This window comes from Myodes glareolus, chromosome 2, assembly GCF_982192425.1.
Source record: "Myodes glareolus chromosome 2, mMyoGla1.1, whole genome shotgun sequence".
In the NCBI taxonomy this organism is placed as follows: domain Eukaryota; kingdom Metazoa; phylum Chordata; class Mammalia; order Rodentia; family Cricetidae; genus Myodes; species Myodes glareolus.
In genome coordinates, this window is record NC_142027.1 from 110,132,119 (window position 1) to 110,155,778 (window position 23,660).

At 45.1% G+C, this 23,660-nt stretch overlaps 1 protein-coding gene across 7 annotated transcripts in view; it reads left to right on the forward strand.

Moving 5' to 3' along the window:
* Positions 1–23,660, forward strand: part of Cux1 (cut like homeobox 1) — a 325,002-nt gene that overhangs the window by 273,810 nt on the left and 27,532 nt on the right. For 5 of the 7 annotated variants that reach the window (XM_087903516.1, XM_087903517.1, XM_087903522.1 and 2 more), the window contains 3 exons: positions 9,546–9,848; positions 14,422–14,610; positions 19,979–20,243. The exons of the other annotated variants lie outside the window; for them this stretch is intronic. In XM_087903516.1, the coding sequence (XP_087759642.1) occupies positions 9,546–9,848; positions 14,422–14,610; positions 19,979–20,243 (757 nt within the window). The remainder of the gene's footprint in view (positions 1–9,545; positions 9,849–14,421; positions 14,611–19,978; positions 20,244–23,660) is intronic. 7 annotated transcript variants of the gene reach the window in all.

Here is a 23,660-nt window from a genome sequence, read left to right on the forward strand (position 1 = left end):
CCCACCAGGATCTTTAGCTTCTTAAGACTGACACTGCCTGGCCTCACTTTTACAAAATCCCATCTGGCTCAGGAACAGCCTGAGCCACCTCTCCTCCCTCTTCTCTATACCTACTTTGGGAAACAGAATTTACAGTGTCCTGGACCTTCAATACAAGAGAGAGAAGTAGGTCACGGGAGCATATGAGGACTTGGGTCTCTAATGTTCCAATCTAGGGATAAAATAAGAAACTAAATGCAGTAAATTCTCAGGTAATTTTAGAAAGATAGTGAGAATAAGATGAGGCTCACACATTGTGTCTTCCATGGGCCACATACTATTCTGATGTCCTTTAGTAAGCAGAACTTACCCTTGTGGGGATTTCTACTTAAGGAAATTTCAGATTAAGAAAAAGGGAATTTTCTGGGCTGTGGTGGCACACGCCTTTAGTTCTAGCACTTGGGAGTCAGAAGCAGGTGCATCTCTAGGTTTGAGGCCATCCTAGTCTACATAGTGAGTTCCAGAACGGCCAGGGGTACACAGAGAAACACTGTCTCTTGAAGAAAAAAAAAAAAGGAGAGGGAGGGAAGAAACAAAGGAAAAAGGAATTTGCCCACTACCCACCAGGTGGCTGAAGTTCACATGATCCTGAGGCCAGTGGTCTTAGTGCCACTGAGGTAGGTGTCTATAGGAGCCAGCCCCAGAGGTCAGGGGATTCAGTCCCCCGGGACAAAGGAAGGGTTCACCACTGCGGCTACATAGAAAATCAAGGGAAGACTTCAAAACATCAGTCAGTAAAATGCTTGCCTTGCAAGCATGAAGACCTAAAATCTGTCCCCAAACCTATGTTAGGGGAAAAGGAAACAAAAAACAGGTATGTGATGTGGCATGTGCATGCAGTCCCAGCACATGGGGAGGCAACATCCCCAGGGCTCACTGGGCCAGTAATGCTACTTGGTGGACACAGGCTAATGAGAGACTTTGTCTCAACAGACAAAATAGGTGGCTCCTAAGGAATGATACCAGAGGTTAACCTCTGTCTTCCATATGCACTTATGTATATGTACACACACACACACACACACACACACAACAAAGTTTGATTCAAATCATAGGCAAAATAAAAATCAGACCCATAGCAAAGCAAACAACTGATAAAAAAACTTAAGTGTCAAGAAAGGTTTCCTATGTAAAACTATACCTAGACTTGAAAGAAGGAGGAAAGCATAGCCTCAGTGACAAACAACATGGGGCTCAAACTTAGAAAGTTTGCCAGTGATTAGTTTAGATATACCTAGACTAGGTGGTAGAGGGTTATGCGTCTCTGAAACCCCTTTCAGTCTAAATCCTCTTGCTGAGAACAGCCCCACTCTTAGGTTGCTATGTCTTAATCTGAGTCAAACCACAACTCCATGTGACTAACCCACAGGGCATACTCAGATTCCCCCATGAATGAGGCGGGAAATGGCCACTGGCCCTCTCCAGGACAGGTCAGGTCAGGAGGCAACCCAGAGGTATCCATCATTGGCTTCATCTTGGATTGTTTGTTCTTCCCTGAGGAACTAGGATCCTAAATATAGCCCATGTCTGAATTGGCAGATGTGGGGTTCATGCTTTACATAAGGGCCAAAATTAGCCTGTCATTTGGCACCTAAATAAAGCAGGCAGACTGCCTTCGTACCAACTTCACAATTAGGAAAGACTGGAATGGTAGCACATTTTATTGGGTAAGAAACTCCTGTGCTGATGAGGTAACAGACTTGACAACCTGAAGACTGAGCAGCACAGACCCATGAAGTCCCCAGAATGCCTCTTGGTCAGACCTTCTCACTGTTTGTTTGTTTGTTTGTTTGTTTGTAAATAGTATCAAGTGTCCCGAGCTGGCCTCCAACTCTACTTAGCTGAGGTTGAACTCTTGATCCTCCTGCCTCCGTCTCCCATGTACTACTGGGATTACAAGCATGTTCCCCCTCACCTGATTCATAAAGTGCTGAGGATAGAACCTAGTACTTTGTGCATGATATGCAGGCAGTCCGCCTTCAGCCCAGTCTTCTCATTCCTGAGTTAAGGTCTGTGTTGTCTCATGAGAACATTTCATAGAATCAGGGAAAATAAAATGACTCAGTGGGTAAAGGTACTTGACCACCAAGCTGACAACCTGAATTCACTCCCTGTGACCCAAATAGTGTAAAGAGAGAGCTGAGTCCTACAAGTTGTCCTCTGACCTCCACGTGTGCATGCTGGCATGTGCACACACATACACAAATAAAAGTGTAATAAAATATAAAAATGATAATAATCAATTAATGCCCTAGAAATAACACTAAGGAAGAACAGCAACAGTCACTCAGGTTTTTGCAAGGAAAAAAAGGTCCACTCAGCGTGCCTGGAGCTAGGTTAGTAGAGGGACTCCCCAGGGGCTTCGGGAAGATGTTATAATCAATTACCACATCATAACACTGATGTATGATAATTACTGAGTGTTTCTCCTGAGATAGTGCAGCATTTGGCGGGGATGCGGTTCCTTCATGGTCCACTGCCTGATTAATATGCAAATAATAGGCTGATTGCATGATGAATGCAGAAAATGAGCCCGCTGATAACAGGCGCACTGAAGCAGGGAAATGATAAATTACTTTTACTGACTGTCCTACATTAAGTACCCTTTCCCAACAATCTCATCACAAATTAAGGAAAGCAGTATGGCAAGATTAGGAGGATGTGTAAAATAATGTACCATAATAGCTTTTCAAACAAAGATGTCTATAAGGAAAATGTCACCTGGTTCCTCATTGAGCCATTCACCTACCTGAGTAATCATTAAAAAACAGGAAGTAGCAAGCTACACCCATGTGTGCCACTGACTTCATTTGGCCATGAAACAGCCTCACTTGTTCAGCTCAGACTCATTACCTGCATGCTGGCTGAGTGGCTTTGTTATTGAATGGGGACAGGCTACTTGGGACAGATGCTTTTCCCTGCACAGGTGGACACAAAGCTCATTGCCCATGATGTGCCAAGAGGAAGGAGTTTCAGAGCTGCAGTCCCAGAAGGCCTAAGAAGGAAAGACTATTTAAGGTCACCTTTTAACAATGGGTCAAGGCCAGCCTGGAATATGTAGTCCTTCTCCAAAAAGGCCCAGCTTTGGGCTGGGAACTCAAGTTTGATTCATAGAACCCACAGTTGAGGGTGAGTGGGGGTGCCAGGCACAGTGGCACACACTTGTAATCCCAGCACTAGAAAGGCTGACACAAGTAAATATATGATCCCCAGCCTAGCCTACTTGGTTAGTTCCATGCCAGTGAGAGGTCGTATCTCAAAAATCAAGGTGGGACTGGGAATACAGCTCAGAGGCAAAGCACTTGCCTAGCACATAAAAAAAAAAATCCTTAAGTGTAATTCCCAGTTCTACAAAGTGCCAAGGTGAATGGTACCTAAGGAATGACACCAGAGATTATTCTCTGACCTACACATACACACACACACGCTCGCGCGCGCACACTCAAAAGTGATTAATCTTTGATTACAACAAAGCAATTTATCTTAAGTGTTTGTTTTTTCTCTGCAGTAATATATATTTAGACTATTTATGTGATGTGCATTTTCTCTTAACACACAAGGATTCACTGATAAGTGTTCATATGCACAAGTGGCTCAGTAATAAGGTTATCAGAGGTAATTTGAAAGCCTTATTTCTAAATATATGGTCTATAGTAAGGTAAGCCCAGTCCCTGAAACAGAGCCAACTGTGTCACCCAGTATCACTCCCACAGTTGTATCGGGCCATGACTTTCCTTCTAGGCCTGATCTGTAACTTCAGCAGTGATTATGACCTAGGGGCCCCAAACTCTGCTCAAAGACACATGGGGCTAAGGATGCAGCTCAGTTGGCTTGAGGCCCTGGGTTCCAGTACAGCACCACAGAAAACAGGCATGGTGGTGCACAAATATAATCTCAGCACTGGGGAAGTAGAGGCAAGAAGTTCGAGTATTTGAAGCCAATCTGGTAGTACATGAGACCATGACCCAAAACAATAATAAATGAAGGAAGGGGAGAAGGAAGGAGAGCCAGGTGTGGTGGTACATGCAGTAATCCCAGTACTCTGAAGCTATGGCAAGAGGCGTGAATTTGAGACCTGTTCAGCACAGAACTCCTAAGAGCCCATTTCCTTTTAAGCAACTTACTCGGTGTAAAGAAGGAAAGGAGGGTTAAAAAAGAATCCCTGGAAAAGTAGGGTGCATGCAGTTGTACATGGGGCTAAATCTTAGGTGTTCCATTCTTTAGGCTTGACTGTTCCTGACCGTTCCCAGCCTCAGCTTCAGGGTGACAGGTGCTCTTCTAGATCCCCCATCTTCACCCCAGAGTCTTTGTTGATGGAACCTACTGAGTTGTATCTCTCTGCCACTTGGCCTCAAACACTGTGATTTACAGAATGCTTTCTTTACACGCACACCCCAGCATCCAGCCCTGCCTGGCATTCAGAGGTCTCACTACTCGGTGACAGTCAAGTGCCTCAGAAGTCAAAACCAGGGACACATAGGCAATTTAACTTGAATAACTCGATTTAATTGGACAGCCTTGCTTTGCTCATAAGGAATGTGAGCCTCCTGTATCATAAGAATTCCTGATGCAAATTTTAAAAGTCAGTCCTGTCATTACACAGGAGCACACACACTAGCACCTACTGTGTGGCAGATACTTTATGTTCTCTTTTAATTATATTTCTATTTTAACTTTATCTCTATGAGATTATGGTTGTGCAACACTGTTAGTTTTCTGTGGTGCTGGGCCTCAGATGTGTTCTGCCAACCAAGCTGTATCCTCAGCCCCTTGTGTCTGAGCAGAGCTTGGGTCATAATCACTGCTGAAGTTACAGATCAGGCCTAGAAAGCACTGGAAAGTCTGACACGGTACATTCCCAACCTTGGTCCTCCTGCCCCACCTGAGTACTGGGATTACAGGTGTGCCCTACCACACCTGTTTAGTGCCGTGCTGGGTGGGAATGGAACCCAGGGCTTGGTATATGCTAAGCAGGCACTCTACCAACAGAGTTGCACCCCCAGCCTAGCTCTTTCCTTTCTTCTATTTGAAAAGAAAGGGGGTTCTGGTAGATTTCATGAGACTTAAGGCCAACAGGGTTCGTATGTTAATAAAATAAACAGGCAAGCAGAGGGAGGGACCTGCTTGAGGCCTGACACTGCCGTCTGTTTGGCTGGATTTACCCAGAGGAAGTAGACTGCCCAGGACTCCTTGGGAACTGGCTGGTGATATTAGAAGTTGGGACATTTTTCATGGGTAGAAGGCTGTGGGTCATCTCTGACACAACTGGTTACTTTTTCTTCCTTTGGTTTTTGTCGTTTGTTTGTTAGTGAGGAAGTGTCCCAAGGCACAAGGAAAAGGGTGGGCACAGCAAGCTGGGACATGGATCAGAGTAGCCTGTATTTTGGTCCAAACAACACTCATGTTAAAAAGAAGACACCTTGCATTTTGGGCTGGTCTTCCTGCCTCTTCTTCCAAGTGCTGAGATTAAAGAAGACACCTTGGAGACATGTAACTGTAGGAATTTTGGGGAGGTGCCAGGAGTTCTGTGAGAATCAGCTGCTTAGCACAAAGCCTAGGCACAGATGAGAAGCCACCAAGTAAAGATACATATAGTAGAATCAGGACTCATTACCACATGGTCCATGCCTTGCCTTATAAACCACAGGGGCTGAGGAGAGTGTGCTTCTCATATTAAGTATAAAGGCCTAGTCTGTCTGGGAGACTGGATGCTCTCAGGGTACATTGAGCATGCACATTTCCTTGGTTGTCCATAGCACTGTCCGTCAATGGCTATAAGCTGGAAAGGGCCTCAGAGCCCTCCAGGGCTGCCAGAGTACCTGCTACACTTAAGATGTCCACACTGAGCTCCTTAGAACCTGCTGAACTGTTGCCCACAACTACTGAGGTTCATGTCCCCTTCTGGTTTAGTCTTTCTCTAGCTAGACCATACCACTCCCTTCTCCTGTAACCTGCTCCCTGAGTTCCCCACCTCATCTTCCTCATCTGTCATGAGAGTCACTTGAAGTTGCCTGGCCTGGCACTGGCTCAAAGTCTAAACTCTGGACATAATGAAAAGCGGTACATCAGACCAGCCGCCAGTTAAATAATGTTTGGGTTCTTGTCAGAATGTCACAGAGTACCCTGTCATTTTGTTTCAGCAACTTGTCCTTCTGAATGCGCAGTTCGCCGTATGGCATGCCAGCAGTAAAAATGTCACTTGCAATAATTACTTTTTGGAGGAAATGCTTGCTGACTTCCTACCTTCAAGCTGTTTTTTACACAGTAGGGAGATAATCAAAAATGACTTCATCCTGACTGCTCAAATGAACACTAAATGGAATTTGGGTTATTACCGAGATAGAGGAGGGTTGGGCGTGGAAATTGCAGCAGCGGATCGGATAAACTGCAGAGCGATTTGTCTTGGAAAATTGGGGCGGATGTGTGTTTTCTATTGGCTTCTATTGAAAGCTTAAAGCAGCTGTTGTTTAGCCTGCTGTTTGGGGAATATAATATCTTTCATAATCCTTTTATGGCTCCCAAACACCTTGCATATCTCTGCAGGCCCTGAGTCACTGTCCCTGCCCTCTGTGCTCATAGCCAAGCTCCTCTTGCAAGATCCAAGATCCACATGCAATAAAGTGAATCCTCACAGACCACTTCTAAGTGTCACACCCTACCTTCCATTGCTGTCAAACCCAAAGCCCAATGCATGCAACCCAGGCCTGCAGCATGCTAGACCGGTGCTTACCATGAACAACACCCCAACACCCTCTGAGCTTTTAAAATATGCAAATTACCCCCTGTTAATTATCATAGGCCTAGGGCTGCTTAGATTGTTGAAATGGATCTGTGGTTTTGTTGTTGTTGTTATTGGGGAGGTCTGTCTACTTTCTCTCCAGTGCCTAGCAGAGTACATGACACACATGACACAAAGTAGGTGCTTTGAAATGTGGGCAGAAGGGCCATCGAGATGGCTCAGCAGATAAAACACCTGCTTCCAAGACTGAGAAACTGAGTTTGATCTGCAGATGTGTGCCACAGTATGTGTGCAATAGTATGTGCACCCAAGCAGATAGATAAAGAATGTTTTTAAAAAGAAATAAAACTTTAAAAACCAAAAATTTTTAATATGGATGAACAAAGTCAGCATGGTATCACATAGCTTTAATGTCAGTACTCTGGAGGTAGAGGTGAAAGAATCATCTTATGAATTTGAGGCCAGCCTGGTCTTCTTATGAGTTCTGGGCCAGACAGGGCTACATAGCAAGACCTTGTCCAAAAGAAAAAGAAAAAAGAAAAGAAAAAAATGGATGGATGAAAGATGAAGATGGTGGGAATGGATTGATAGATGGACGGTGGATGGCTGGATGGGGCTGTGGATAATAGATAGGGTGGATGGGGCTAAGAGGTTGTCAGGTTGGTGGTGGGAGACAACATTATAGGTAGAAATGCAGTTTCCCATTCTGCTCTGGCTCCCATCCTTGCTCTATCCAAGGATATCTGACCAGATGGAGCCACCCCCGGTTCTCCAGCCTGCAGTGTGGGCATGTGTCCAACCAGGGTTATTAGGAGACTGGAGCAAGACATCAGCCCAGGTCTCCAGCACACAGCTTCATGTGAGGTTTTCATACTTTCATGGCAGGCACTGTACCAGCTGAGCCATCTCCTGCCTTGATTGATTTTCATTTAGGGTTTTGTTTTGTTTTGTTTCAATGGATTCTTGCTACATAACCCCTAAAGGCCTGAAATTCAAGATCCTCCTGTGTTAACCTCCCTAGTACTGGGACTACAGGTGACCACTACCACACTTAAGCTGGGGGAGGGGAGAGCGTGTGTCCTACTTTACCCCACAGAACCTCTGCAACAGCATGTCCCGTCTAAATGATTCACTACACATCCTGCTATGCAGGGGACTCCAGACCTCATCCAGATCCTCCTACCACATATCTTTGAACCCACACACACACACTCTCTCTCTCCTAAATTGCTTTTGAGCCTGCATCTCCATCCCACCTTCCAGCTTCCTGCCCCCAGCTCTCACAAAGACACAGCAACACCATGGAGCCAAAGAAGCCCTCAGTTCAATTCCCAGCACTGAATAAAGTAGGCATGGTAGGGCATACCTGTAATCCCAGATAGGTAGTGAGTTCAAGGCAAAGGGACACTACACATGCTAGGTGCACACCTGTTAGGTTTTGCAGGCCTTGCATAGCCTATTGAGAACACAACTTCGAGAAGGACTAGCAGGCAACTGGAGCTATTTGGTAAGACCTACCTCCCAGACAGCCACCAGCCCTGTGCTGTCTACTAGCTGCAGGCAGCCATGATTTTGACCTTGCTGTGGGTTAAAGGACACAAACCTAGAAGAAATCTGTTTATCATGCTTGGGACGCCTGCTATTCTTGACAGTAGTCAGTGAATAAGATAGATGATCTGCCCAATGGGCTCCCTCGCATGGGTGAATTTACAGTGCAATTCCTTTGCTGCTTCTGACATACAAACAGCATTTGCTAGGTTTTAGACCCTGTTGTCTGGTGACCCAAGGGTGAGTAGAGAGAAGAAATCTGATTTACAGGATTCATACTGCCTTAAAAATGGATTCAAGCCATTTCTGCCCCCACACTCATCTCTTTTACATGTCTCACAAAGCAGTTCAGTTGTTTTCTTAACCTGATTTTTTTCCATGCTGAGCACACAACTTTACGAGATAGTAGGACTTTGTACCAATTGAGGACATTACGCAGATTTATTGGATTCAATTGTGGTTCCATTTCAAGTTTTGTTCTTTCTAGGCACTCATAAGATATTTGTGTTTTTTAATGTATATTCTACTCCCTGGATACAGGAGAGGTTGTTAGTCCAAATATATAGAAAAATATATATGTTCTATATGGCTTAGTAGTGAAAGCATTTGCTGCATAAGTGTGAGGGCCTGAGTTCAAACCCACTGTACCTGGAGCTAGCTGGAGGTCAGGAAGTCCTAGTGATCCACCCCCTTGCGCATGGGGCTATGTTAGGCACGTAGTAACAGCTGGCTTTTTAAATGGGTGCTTAGATCCATCCCCATGCCTGCAAGGCAAGCGCTTCACCTACTGAGCTATCTCTGCACCTTCTATCCATACATTTTGTTCTGGAAAAAATAGAAGAAATAATCACATATATTAAACTCAACCCTCAGTCCCTCTGAAATACCAGAATCATGGGGTTTGATTAGAACAAAATCATAGCAGTCATAATGACATTTTTTAGCAAAATGCCCTGATATTAAGCCTTCAGAAACTTTTTATTTGAACTTTTAGTTGATTTTTTTTGTCTTTGTTGGTGTTATTTTTATTCCTTTAATGCAGAAAATTAGAGGTTACACTTAATGAAAAAACTATGGAGTAACAGACAGTCCTGAGGACTACCACACGTTACCCTTCTGGAACAGGGAATTTAATTAACATTTCCTAAGTAAGTAAAGTCAGTGTATGTGGTGAAAGATGACTGTTTTCAGCAGACATTCTTGTTGTGTTTAATTCTAGAAAGCACTCCAAAGACCTCTGCCAGCTGCAGCCCTGCCCCTGAGTCCCCAATGAGTTCCAGCGAATCCGTGAAGAGTCTCACCGAGCTGGTCCAGCAGCCCTGTCCCGCCATTGAGACTAGTAAAGAAGGCAAACCGCCAGAACCCAGCGACCCACCAGCCTCAGACTCCCAACCCACAACACCGCTGCCTCTCTCTGGACACTCAGCCCTCAGCATCCAAGAATTAGTAGCCATGTCTCCCGAGCTGGACACCTACGGCATAACCAAGAGGGTCAAAGAGGTGCTGACGGACAACAACCTCGGTAGGTCCCCATTGCCGGGTCTCCAGTCATCCAGTCATTTCCTGTTTGAAGCCTTGAAAGTGTAAGGAAAGGGCCTGCAGGCTGAGCTAGTCAAAAACTCTAAAATCTCCATATTCAAGTTTTTTACTTTACCACACAGAGTTGTTATATACAAAGCTCACAAAAGAAATTTAAAACAGAAATCGCATAATATTTAAATTTTGATTTTTGTACTGGGCTACTATTGATAACTGTCAAGCTACATGTTGGACATGCATACATTAAAGAACCTGGTCCTGGGGTGTGACTTAGAGGCAGAACATATGTCTAAAATTGCCCAATAAGGGACAGTGGTAAAGCACCTGCCTAGGATCCCCAAGTGATGTGCTGGGGGTGTGGCTTAATGGTAGAGCACCTGCCTAAAATACTTGAGACCCTAGGTTCCATAAAAACAAACAAACAAACAAAATATGAAATATATTACAGTGTGAATTCTAGCCTGCTCACCAGAGTACAAGAACCATAGGAGTCAATCCAGGCCCACTCCCAACATACCTTAGAAGACAGCCAGAGCAGATCAGGTGGCCGGCCCATAGGCACCTCTTATTTTAGGACATGCCCTGTAGAGCCTAAATCCATAGTGGATTTCAGAATGGATCAGCTCAATCCTACAGCATTAGGTGACTTCGTGGGCATCAAAAACAAAGTCCACCCCTCTTTTTCCTAAATGTGCCAGCTGTGGGGCAAGATATGTGCCCTGTAAGTCAACCCCTCAGTGATGCTGGCTTGATTCTGACTATCACAGGCTGGTGATTCTTAGTAGTTCTGAGGTACATACCTGGAAGCTTGAAGCCATCTAGTACTGCTACTGTTATTTCTGTTGCTTTGCAGTACTGAGTTGGTCACCTTCTAATGGTGTCAATCATTGGCCATATGCCTTATACATGCTGTAGCTAACTTGGGCTCTGCCTGAAGTGGTTTTATGAGGCTCTCTTGTTGCTGGATAGGAGCTTCTGTGGCCCTAAGAATATTAGGGAATCTTGCCATTGTTATGTTATCATGCCTCCGCAGAATTATATTGATCAGTCAGGCCTTCCTGGGCAGGCATGGCAAGAAAAACTTCTGCTTCTCTGCAGGTCATGTGTCCTCATGAGTCCCAAGTGAAAATGTCGATGAAATGAGCACACTGAGACAGCCTCACAGAATGACTAGAACCGTGCAGCAATTTCTAGGGGAACTGCATGTCTCATCTTCCCCAGGATAGAATAAGACAAGAGGAACATTGCAGTTGAGGCTGGAGAGACAGCTCAGTCTGTAAAGTTCTTGCCATGCAGCATGGAGTTCGATTCCTAAAACCCATGTAAAAAATGCCAAGCATTGAGCCAGACAGTGGTGGCTCACACCTTAATCCCAGCACTCTTGAGGCAGAGGCAGGCGGATCTCTATTAGTTCAAGGCCACCCTGGTCTACAGAGTGAGTTCTAGGGTGGTTATATAGAGAAACCCTGTCTCGAAAATCAAAAACAAACAAAAATGCCAAGCATGGTAGCATATTTTTAATCCTTGTGTGAGGGAGGCAGGGACAACAGGATCCTTGAGGTTCACTAGCCAGCTACCAACCTAGCTGAAGTCCAGGCCAATGAAAGAACTATCTTAAAAATATAAGGTGAGAGCCAGAAAAATAGCTCATGGGTAAAGGCACTTGCTGCCAAACCTAATGACATAAATTCAATCCCTGAAGCCCACAGAGTAGAATAGAAAACCTGCTCTTACAAGTTATTCTCTGGCTGGCACGCACGCACACACATAAACACACAACACACACCTAGATAAATATAAAAGAAAAGATTTAAATAAAGGTAGACTATGCCTAAGGAGAGACACCAAAATTGTCCTCTGGCTGCCACATGTGCACACAGATACACAAACACGTGTGCACATATACACACACAAGTTGCTACTGAGTTTCAGTGAAGTCTGCCGGTGACTTACAGTCTAGAATCAGGCCCAACCATCCTCTTGAGTCCCCTATGTCACACTTGTGTAATGTATTGTCCAAAACAGAACACAGGAAAAAGGAACATCCACTGAGAACAATTGTAATCATTCATTCATAAGAAAATGAAAATTTAGCTGCTGATTTGAGAACAGCCCAAAGCCCATATGTTCATCGGTTATTGAAATGTGGAAGGATTCCTACACTTGAGTCATCCCCTTCTTCACAGACTTGTCACAAATCCAAGGAAGCAGGCCGATTACTCCTGCTACCCACTCCCAGTTAGAAAGCATCCTTCCATGTAAACACTGAGAATAGCAGAAGAAAAAGAAATGTCCTTTCAAACCACCAAGTTGTAAGATCACAGTTTGGAAATGACAAACACTGGAGCCTCCTCCTTGGCATCACTAACCAGCTTCCATTCCTACTGGAGAGTTAGTTGGCATATATCACATGCAGCTAGAGCAGTACCCTGCTGGCCTACAGCACTTCCAAGTGCTACATAGGACCAGTTATTAACCTGAAAAACTTCCAAGAAAGCCTGTAGCCCATCACCTGGGCTTAGAAATCAGAAGTAGTCTCCTTGGTGGCTCTTAAGGCTTGTGGAGAAAGTTATCTGCCTTCCTACAAGACCCTGGATGTAGTTGTGGTCACAGAGTGGTCAGTGTCAAGCTGCATCAGGCAACAGAGATGACCCCTGGTCAAGATCCAAATGCACTCCCAACTTAACCTTGGATCCTGGCGTGTTTATTTAAACACTCAACCACTGACACACTCCTAACTCCTCACTGGGGAATTCTAAGCAAATGCTCTACCACTGAGCTATAACCTTAACCTGGTAAATTTAAGTTAAAATAGGGTGGGGGGTATTTCCTAAACTAAATTTGGCCACACAGTCAACCATGTTTATAGTTATAGTGCCACATCATTTTCTCTGGATGTTCCCTATAGTGTTTTCAGTTCATAGCTGAAGACATTACCACAGATAGCGTAAGTCAGCCTCCATAGTCTCTAGACACAGTGTGGAACTGGCACATTCTGCTTAGCATCCTATATCCCAGATGTTGTGTTAGACCAAATGGTGGCTTTTCTAATCCCAATCTCCACTTTCACTCAGTAGCTTTTGTTCATTCAAGCTCTTCCCATTAGTCCATATAGGTCATAATAGATTCTGATATATAACTTTAGTGGTGACACATACCTTTAATCCTAGCACTTGGAGGCAGAAGCAAGTGGGTCTCTGTGAATTTGAGGCCAGCCTGGTCTACAAATTGAGTCTCAAAAAACAAAACAACAACAACAACAAAAATGGCAGCCCTCTCTCCACCATGCAGAGGAATGGCTTTAATGAGGAAGCAAACACACTTTGTATGTTTGTGTGCATGCATGTTGTACACGTGGAGATCAGAAGTCAATGTGGATTGCCTTCCTCAAACTCTTTCTTAGTTTTGGGGGCAATAGCTTTCAGTGACCCTGGAGCATACTGTCAGGGCTAGACTGACCATTGAGTTGCAGGGGTTTTCCTGCCTTCCCCTCCCCAGTCCAGGGATTATAGGCACACACCGCCATGCCCAACTTTTTATTATGAGTGCTGGGGATCTAACTCAGTTCTTCATGCTTGCACAAGGTAAGCCATCTCTTCCAGCTTGCAAGCACTTCTTTTAAGCCTGTGACACAGTGCAGGCTTGGGAGCTCTTGTATCCTCCATAGCCACCTGCCCTGTAATCAGCCCAGAGCAGGCTGTTTATCCTGCCTGAGAGAAGACCAGGGAAGGTCTGGTCTTCTGAGCCACATTAAGAAAGGCAACTGAGACTGCAGAAGCAGTGAAGCCAGTGAGCCTTTCAAACCCAAAGCTTCCAGACCCCATTTCTCTCCTGCTGTGACCCAGAGGTCAAGTGCCTGTCTCTCAGTAATACCTTTGCCTTGCTAATCATAAAAAGACACCCAGTTGGCCTCTGGTTAGAAGTTGCCTGTGAGAGCTGAGCAACTGCCACTCCACCTTCTGATTTGTGCTTAGGGATTTCACTGCCTCTAATAGATACTACAGGTGTCACCCTCAGTTCACCAGGCTCCTGGACGTTTTTCTTTTCTTTTTTTTTTTTTTTCTCCTGAGGCTACTGATGTATAGTTTAGACTAACCTGCAACTCCCTGTGTAGCCCAGGCTGACCTAAAACTTCTGATCCTCCTGCCTCAGTCTCCCAAGTGCTAGAACTACAAGTGTGTATGAAAGCTTTTCCGAAAACATAGTCATTTGTCAATACATGTAGAATGCAAGTATATTCTAATTCCCTTGCCAATGAAGCTGTTAGAAGACAAGTGAAAGAAATGTTTCAATACCAAAATTGTAGGTCCGAGGTGGAACACGAGTTAAGAGACAGGGGGTGTGGCTTAGTAATAGACTACTCACCTTCCATGTACAGAGCCCTAGGTTCCATCTCCAGCCTGTAAAAACTAAAGAAAAATGTTTCTACGAAGTGTTGCTGTAGGCCAGGCCTCCACAGTCCAGACTATGGGCCACTGAACCATGTGTCTAGTTCAGGTTCTGGGCACCTGCTTGCCTCTGTCTGTCAGTGACCATCTCTCACATCTGCTTTCCAGGTCAGCGCTTATTTGGGGAGACCATCCTGGGTCTCACCCAGGGCTCTGTCTCCGACCTCCTTGCCCGCCCAAAGCCCTGGCATAAGCTCAGTCTGAAAGGACGAGAGCCATTTGTCCGCATGCAACTATGGCTGAACGACCCCAACAATGTGGAGAAGCTGATGGACATGAAGCGGATGGAGAAGAAAGGTACCTGCCCACCTTCTGCCACCCAGGCACCATCATTCCCACACATCCTTCCTGGAAGTCTTTCCACAGAGATGGAGGAACATGGGTCTCTCATCCTGATCAGGGTTCTGTAAAGCAGGACACCTTAGTTTAGGCGAGTACAGCCACTGAGTAGCTAAAGGACAAGGGAGACTTGTCCCTCTTTGGGGCCAAGAGTCTATAAATAAAGATCTTGTGACCCGTGGGCACATCACAGTCTGTGGTAATGGCTCATTTGCTGGCTGCCTTTTAGCTCATTTATTACATCTATTACATCATCTACTGTGTGTGTACCTCAGGCTAAAGGCTTGTGAAGATGGTGAAGAGCTCATTAAGATATGTATATTGATGGGCTGGGATTGTAACTACTTTATAGAATGCTTACTTGGCATGTAGAAGGCCTAGATTCAACCTCCAGTACTGGGGGAAATACAAGAAAGAAAGTACTTGAACCAGACATGACAGTACATACCTGTAAAGAGGAGGCTGAGGCTATCTATAGCCTGGGTGGTAGAGTACTCTCCTAGCATGTAGAAAGCCCTGGGTTCTATCCTTGACCCTGGAAAGCTGGGAGAAGAGCTGCCATTGTTGGTACCATTATGTCAAAGGTTTGCCACACTGGGACCCCAGGATTCCTCTGCCTATCAGCAGTGTTCTCTCCACCCATCAAGGGCCGCTTAAACTGGATGTGGCCCATCCTAAGGTGTGACCCAGGCCATAGCCTCCAGGGCAGCTCCAGGCAACACCACATACTTGGAAAGCCTAGTGACTTGCCAATTTTTTAACTTACTGTGTTAAATTTCAAGCAAAAAAAATTCAGAGAATGCTATGAAGAAACAATAGACAAGCCAGGAATAGGGCATGGGAGGCTGAGACAGGAACATAGGCTATAGCCCAGTTCTTAGCATGCACACAGCCCTGGGTTTCATCCCCAACATTCTTGAAATAGAGACAGGAGGATCAGGAGTTCAAGGTCATCTTTGCTACCTGGTAAGTCTGAGGAAATCTTAGCGAGAAGGGAAGAGGATAGTTCAAGACCTGCCTGGACTATAGAATGAGTAGACCAGACTGAGCAACTTAGTGAGACCCTAGCTCAAGAATAAGAAAGCAAGCAAAAGATAAACTGAAAAACAAGAAATTTACAATGTTAAAATTTAATTAATTAAAGTTTAATTAATTAAAATTTAAAATTGAAATGTTAAAAAAAAAAGCAAAAGGAGCTAGTAAACAGTGCTGCTGAGTTCCAACAGTTTCCAGTACTTAGCCAGATAGTATTAAATGCCCCACTCCTGTCGAAGCCAAGACTACTCATGGCAGGTAAGACACCAGGCCACTTTGAACCCTATCCTTCAGACGTTTACAAGAGGCTCTTTTATCGCCTCTTCCTCTTCCCCACCCCAGATTAGATACTCCAGGCTTTCCATGCCTCCAGCTTCCTCCACGTGGGCTCTGGTGCCATCTTGTGTCACAAAAGTGATACTGTCTCCATGGAGCCCACACCTTGGGGCATCCAAGGTCCCTAGAATGGCTATTAAGCCATTTACTGAGGCTACTAGATAGGGAAGCCTTCACTAACCTTCTCAGGCAACTGGGCACCTGACCTGTCAGTAACACAGCAGGTGCTACCGCTTGGTCCTCCCCTTGGTGCCTGTGATAACTGTCACTTCCTGAGTATCTAGGACAGTGGTTCTCACTGTCTTACGAATGCTGCAACCCTTGAATACAGTTCCTCATTCTGTAGTGACCCCTCCAGCATAAAATTATTTTTCTTTTTGTTGCTACTTCATACCTGTAATTTTGCTACTGTTACGAACCATAATGTAAATATCTGTGTTTTCTGATGGTATGTGACCCCTGTGAAAGGGTCATTCCACCCCCAGAGAAGTTGTGACCCACAGGTTGAGAACTGTTGATCTAGAGGTTGGCTCTCCTCACCTCACCACCCCCTCTTCCCCCTCCTCTTCCCCCTCTCCATCTCTTTCTCATATATATGACAGTCTTATGTAGTCAAAAGTGACCTTGAACTCCTGATCCCCCCCCCCCATTTATTAGGTAGTCCAGGTTATCCTGGATTCCTAGTGGTCCTGCCTCAGCTTTTGGAGTGCTGGGATTAGAGACACCCACCACCACATCTGACTTATGCAGTGCTGGGAATGGAATCCTCTACTGATCCCCATCTGTAGCCCCCAAGATGTACCTTCTCAATAGTTTTCTTGGTGATAAAATAGTAGAGTTCAGTAACTGCCTAACATAAAGCTCTCTTCTTGCAACCAAGGACGATGAAAATACTAACCTCTCCAGAGGACAAGATGTAGAAACAGAAGAAGCAGCCAGGCAGTTATGCAGAAAGTGAGAATGATTAACTTGTATTCTGTTAAAAATGTGAGGTATGGAGATACATATCTATAATCCCAGCACTCCATTAACTGAGTCAGAAGGACCATGAATTCCAGACCACCCTAGGCTACACATGCTAACCAGGACTAGATATTGAGAGAAATAGAGATGGCTCAGTCAATAAAGTGCTTCATTGCAAGCAAGAGGACCTGAGTTTCAGCCCTGAAGCACACTTTATTAAAAAAAATAAAATTAAAAATAAAAATAAAGTGGGGTATGTTGTCACACCTGCTTTTGATCCCAACAAGAAGGCAGAGGCAGATGGATCTCTACAGCTCAAGGCCAGCCTGGTCTACATAGCAACAGTATATTGTAAATTCCAAGACAACCAAGGCCATATAGAGGGACCTTGTCCTTTTAAAAAAAAAATGACAGGCATGTACTTGTGATTCCAACACAAGGGAGTCAGAAAGACAAATGGATCCTAGGGGTTCCTTGGCAAACCATTCTAACCTATTTTATGAGTGCTAGACCCATGAGAGAGGCCCTGCCTCAAAACTAAAAGAAAGGAAGGACTGAAGAAGCAGCTTGGTGCCTGAGAGCACTTGCTGCTCTTAAAAAGGACCTCATTCGGTTCCCAGCAACCTTATGGCTGATACCTGTAACCCAAGACCCATGGAATTTGACATCTCTAGCACTGCACACGCTACATACTGCCCCATCCTGCCTTACACACACATGCACATAATTTAAAAAGGGATTAGGGTGGATGACACCTGAGGAACCTCGCTGGAGGTTATCCTCTGGCCTCCACATGCATTATGTACACATGTGCATGCACACACACATGGCAGGAGTGGGGAGATGATTAGTGTGACCAATTCCTTGCTAAAGCAATCACAGTGGTTTGTGGCTCCAAGTACTGTCTGCTATAACAGAGGTACACAACAGAGAGCCCACACAGCATCCCAGGACCTCAATTCCACCACTGCACTTCCCCCATATACCTACATGTTCACTCAGGATACACCCTAAGCAAGATCTCATCCTCCTGATCCATCCCCATCCTGCCTTCATATATGAAAAACTCCTGTCTCCACCATCTGTCAATCACTTTACATTTTCACAAGCCAATGGCTTTTGTCCATGGCCTGTCCTATGTCAGCCAGGAAATGTCCCACATGGATGATCTTTCTTTTCAGTTCAGCACCCAGGTATCAAGTTCTTAGACCTCCTCCTCAACTTTGGCCTGACCTTGTTACCAACCCAGATTCTTCCATCTTCCAGATCCTAAACTCAGACTCCTGATTCCCCAGCCATCCTATATCCTGCCTTTATTTCTCTTCTTGCTCCACTTACCCAGGCTGGGTTCCCTGGATTTCTGGCATCCCCTTCTGCTTCTCTGGTTATGGTCCTCTTCTCGCCAAACATCTACTCCTCCAACCCTGAGTACCCCTGCTAGCACTCCAGGCACACTCCTCTGTCCCCTCTAGGCTGCTAAGTGCCTCTGGATTACCTCTAACAGACTACTGCCTTTAACTTCTGTGAGGTCCTCAGTGTTACTCCACAGACCTGATGGCCCTGCCCATACCCTCCTACAGAAAGACATCAGTGGTACTACTGTTATCCCATGACTCTATCACTGTTTCCAACTGTCCTTCCGACTCCAGGCTCAGGATCTTGCCTCAGTCTAGCCATCTGGGTTCCTCCCCAATGCTTTCTCCATAGCCTCTTTCCTTCGCTTAGATTTGTTCCTTATCTTTGTGAGGAACAGTTTGGGAACAAACTCAGAGCCAGTGTGCAGTAAATTTATTTTCTACCACAGAGCCACACTCATGTCACTGACTCACTAAAAAGTCACTCCTAGCCCTGGACTTGGCCTCTAGAAGTCATGTCTTTGCTTTTCATTTCTTCTTTCCTTTCTTCTCCCTTTCCTTTCTTTCTTCCCCTCCTCTCCTCTCTCCCTCCCTTACTTGTTTTTAAGACTATGTCTTACTGTGTAACCCCTCATGATCCTGAACTGGTACAAATTCTTCTGCCTCAGTCTCCCCAGAGCAATTGCCTATGTTTGTAGTTCAGCCTCCCAACATAGATAGCAACTTCACTGGCCACCCTTGCTTCCTCCCTTCCCGCCCAACACCACGTATCCTCTTATGTTCTATGGGGTTTTATTTTCCCCCATATTTACCAAGTACAAAGTCCAGTCTAGTCCTTCCTAACATTCCTCTCTATGGTGCTAGATGCTGCTGTCAGTCCGTCCCCTCAAGGTTCTCAAGCCCTTTCTATAGCACCACTAGCCCCTGACTATCCCTCTGGGCCCTTTTTGGCTTCTCCTTGGGAATCTCCAGTGGTGATGTGCTGGGGTCTTCTAGGGTTCCATTTTGATATTACCTTTGTCTCAGTCATTGGCTTCCATTATTATTGTCTTCCTTCCCCTTTCTTCCTCTTCTCCCTTTCTTTCTTCTTTCTTCTCCCTACTCTTTTTCTCTTGTCAGGGTCTTACATAGTCCAGGCTGGCTGAACTATCTAAGTAGCCAAGGATGACCTTGAACACTTACCTAATCCTCCTGCCTCTGCTTCTCAAGGGCTAGAATTATAAGCATTCACCACCTCGGTTTAGATTTCCATTTTCTTTTTGTGTTTGTTTTGTTTTTAAAGCTTTATTTATTTGTTTATTATATGTACAGTGTTAGTCTGCATGTATGCCTACTTGCCAGAAGAGGGCACCAGATCTCATTATAGATGGTTATGAGCATGGTTTGAACTCAGGACCTCTGGAAGAGCAGCTATTTCGTTTTTGTCTTTTTTTCACACTACATCTCAGTATGTAGCCCAGACTGGCCTCAAATTCATGATCTTCCTGCCTCAGCTTCTTCACTGTTGGGACTGCATATGTGTCCTACCATACTTAGCCTACAGGTTTTTTAGCATCCTGCTCTGTTCCCAGAGCTGAGGCTTTGAACTGGTTTCCAAGCTGTCCCTAGGTTCACCTGCTCACTCTCTCTCCCTGCAGCCTACATGAAGCGGCGACACAGCTCTGTCAGTGACAGCCAGCCCTGTGAGCCCCCCTCTGTGGGCATTGACTACAGTCAAGGTGCCAGCCCCCAGCCACAACACCAGCTGAAGAAACCTCGAGTGGTGCTGGCGCCTGAGGAGAAAGAAGCGCTGAAGCGAGCATATCAGCAGAAGCCATACCCGTCACCAAAAACGATCGAGGAGCTTGCCACACAACTCAACCTGAAGACCAGCACCGTCATCAACTGGTTCCATAATTACAGGTAGAGCCCTGTCAAGAGCTCCAAAGCCTAGACCATGAGAACCCACCCAACAGAGCACAGTGTGGCCCTTGGTTCTGAAGGCAGACCCAAGGCCAAAACATTGTACAATATGAACAGCTGGGTAAAGAGGCTACAGTTCCTCTGGGAACTGAGGAAACTATTATTGTGCATGTGCGTGCATTTGTGCATGCTTGTGTTGACTGAAGGTCAGAGGTCAACTCTCAGGTTTCAGTTCTCTCCACCCGCCTTATGATCCCATATACTCAGTTTGTCAGATGTATGTGCAGAATGCCTCTATCTGCTGTTATCTCTATCTCTATATACCTACCATCTTGCCAGTGGTAGCATCATCATTTTAGACAGTGGCTCACTATGTAGCCTTGTTTGGCCTAGAATTTGCTACATAGGCCATCAAACCCAGAGATCTGCCTAACCTCCCAAGAACTGAAGTTAAGAGCCTGTACCACCACATCCAGCCCTAAGGGTCTTTTTTTAAAAGCTAGGAACTGGTAGAATGTCTCAGCAGGTAAAGATGCCTACCACTAAGCTGTCTACCTAAACTTGATCCTTGGCCCCACACACAGAAGGAAAGAACTGACTCTTGAAAGCTGTCCAGACTTCCACACATGGCATGTGGTTTTGCCACACCTACCTCACACACACATACAAAGAGAAAATAAACCATGAACAAGATAATTCAGAATTGGCCTAGGTTCAGGAGTGGCTTGGCAATAAAGCTCTTGTCTAGAATCCAGTGAGGAGCTGGGGGTGTGGCATAGTGGTACAGCTATTGCCTAGCATGGACAAGACCTTGTTTAAATCTCCTATGCCTCCCCCCAAACATTCTTTTCTGTACAGCTTTTCTAGGAATTAACTCTGAGGTTGCACCAGTGTAGCTGCTGAGTAGAAGGCCCTGCATTCTGTCACTTACACTCAAGAACATAAGCTAAAATTTAGAAGATAATGCCAGGCATGGTGCTGCACACCTTTAACCCCAGTATCTAGAAGACAGAAGGATGGAAAGTTTGAGTCTAGCCTGGGATACAGAGTAAGACCCTATCTCCAAAAGTAAATAAATAAGTGTATGCCCTCCAACCAGTACTCAAGCTCAAGATCACTAGTTGTATTTTACCAAGTAAAGTCCTAGAAATCTACTAAGGAGGCATGGTAGTACATGGTCAGAGATCATGTACTACCCTTTTGCCACCTCCAGCCCATTCTCCTCTGCCTTCTCTCACTCCAAAGGCCCTGTAAAAATTTGCATGGTGGTACACACTTGTAAACCCAGCACTTGGGAGGCTGAGGTAGTAGTTCTAGCCCAACCTGGCCTACATACTAAGGCCTTGTCTGAGAAAGAAGCTTGAGAGCAAACAAACTCAAAAGCCCACACTTATTTATCTAAGTTGTATAGCTAGTAATTGGCAGAGACAAACTTAAATCCAGCATACTTGCATGCAGTTTATAAGATTTAGTTTAGCTACCCACCTAACCTGTCATCTCTGACTGGGCAGAACAGAACTGGATGCTCACCCCACTGGCATCCTTGATGTCACAAGGCTCGAAAACTGATTATGAGCAGAGCCACCTTCCCATCACAGCACCAGGGACTGGACCTCCAGTTTCCTAGTTCCTAAAGCTACCCTAGGAAAGCTGTTATGCCTGGATCTTCCTAGGGACCTGTCAGAACCTCACCTGTCTGAATCACAGCTCTAAAGTCTTCAGGGCAGGGCTGTAGAGATGCTCAGCAGTAAGAGCACTGGCTGCTCCTCCAGAGGACCCAAGTTCAGATCCCAGCACTCACATGGTGGCTCATAGTCATCTGTGATTCCAGTTCCTGGGGATCTAACACTCTCTTCTGGCCTCTATGGGCACCAGGCATGCATGTGGTACACATACATACATGCAGGTAACACACTCAAACAAAATAAGGAAATGTAATTTAAAAACCTGGGCATAGTGGCCTTTAATACTTGGGGAGGTAGAGGTAAGTGGAGCTCTATGAGTTCAAAACCAATCTGGTCTACATAGTAAGTTACAGGACAGGCAGAGCTGTGTAGAGAGACCCAGTCTCAATAAATAAACAAATGAATGAATAAACTTTTAGGGTGAGGTTCAGATTTCACTCTAGTAAAAACATTAACTATGAACCAGGTAAGCAACTACCGCAAGGTTCTTATATCTTGAGCCAAACCACTTCCCCTCAATCAAACTCAGGGCAAGTCTATAACCTCAGCTATTCAGGAAGCTAATGAAAGAAGGTTTTCAGTTTAAGGCCAGTCTGGGCTACAGAGTAAGTTCAAGGGAAACTTGGAAAGACCGTATCTTGGGCTTGAAGAGATGGCTCAGCAGTTAAGAGCAGTGCCGGCTCTTCCAAAGGTTCTGAGTTCAATTTGCAACAACCACATGGTGGCTCACAACCATCTGTAATGAGGTCTGGTGCCCTCTTCTGACCTTCAGGCATATACACAGAAAGAATATTGTATACATAATAAATAAATAAATATTTTTTTTTAAAAAAAAAGAAAGACCATGTCTTAAAATTTAAAAGTCCGTAGGGTAATAGTGGCGCACGCCTTTAATCCCAGCCCTCAGGAGGCAGAGGCAGGCAGATCTCTGAGAGTTTGAGGCCAGCCTGGTCTACAGAGCGAGTTCCAGGACAACTAGAATTGTTACACAGAGAAACCCTGTCTCAAAACCAAAAAAATAAAAAACTTAGTTGAGTCAGGCATGGTGACCTTTGGGAGGCAGGGGCCAGCAGATCTCTATGAGTTTGAGACTATCCTGGTCTACATAGTGACTTCCAGGACTGCCAGAGCTATATAGTGAGACCCTATCTCAAAAAGAATATATATATATATATATATATATATTTACATATACACGCTTGGTTCAGGGGTTAGAGAGAGATATAGATTAGCAGTTAAGAGCACTTGCTGCTCTTCCAGAGGACACTGGTTTGATTCCCAGCACCCCTATAGCGGCTCACAACTGTTTGTAACTCCAGTTTCAGGAGAGCCAACACACTCTTCGGACCTCCAACAGCACCAGGCTCACATGTGGTACACACAGATACATAAAGGCAAAATACCCATCCATATTTTTTTTGGCTTGATATACTAAAAGCATATATTTAGTCTCCTTCCTTCTTAATCAGCTGACTTCCCCACTGAGTCTGCTCTCTTAAGAGTAGGGAATCATTGGGTATAGGCCTGACAGAAGTCCCTGACTCAGAGCTGAAGTTATAAGATTCCCACCCTGGGTTACATCCAATAAATGGCTTTCCAACGAAGTTTCATTTATTTAGTCAGTGAGTATTATCACGTGCCAGGAACCATGCTTGCTGCAACACAGTGGAAGCACCTGGTTAATGGACCATCAGAATAAGATGGAGCTGGAAGAAATGGGCCAGCCAGTAAC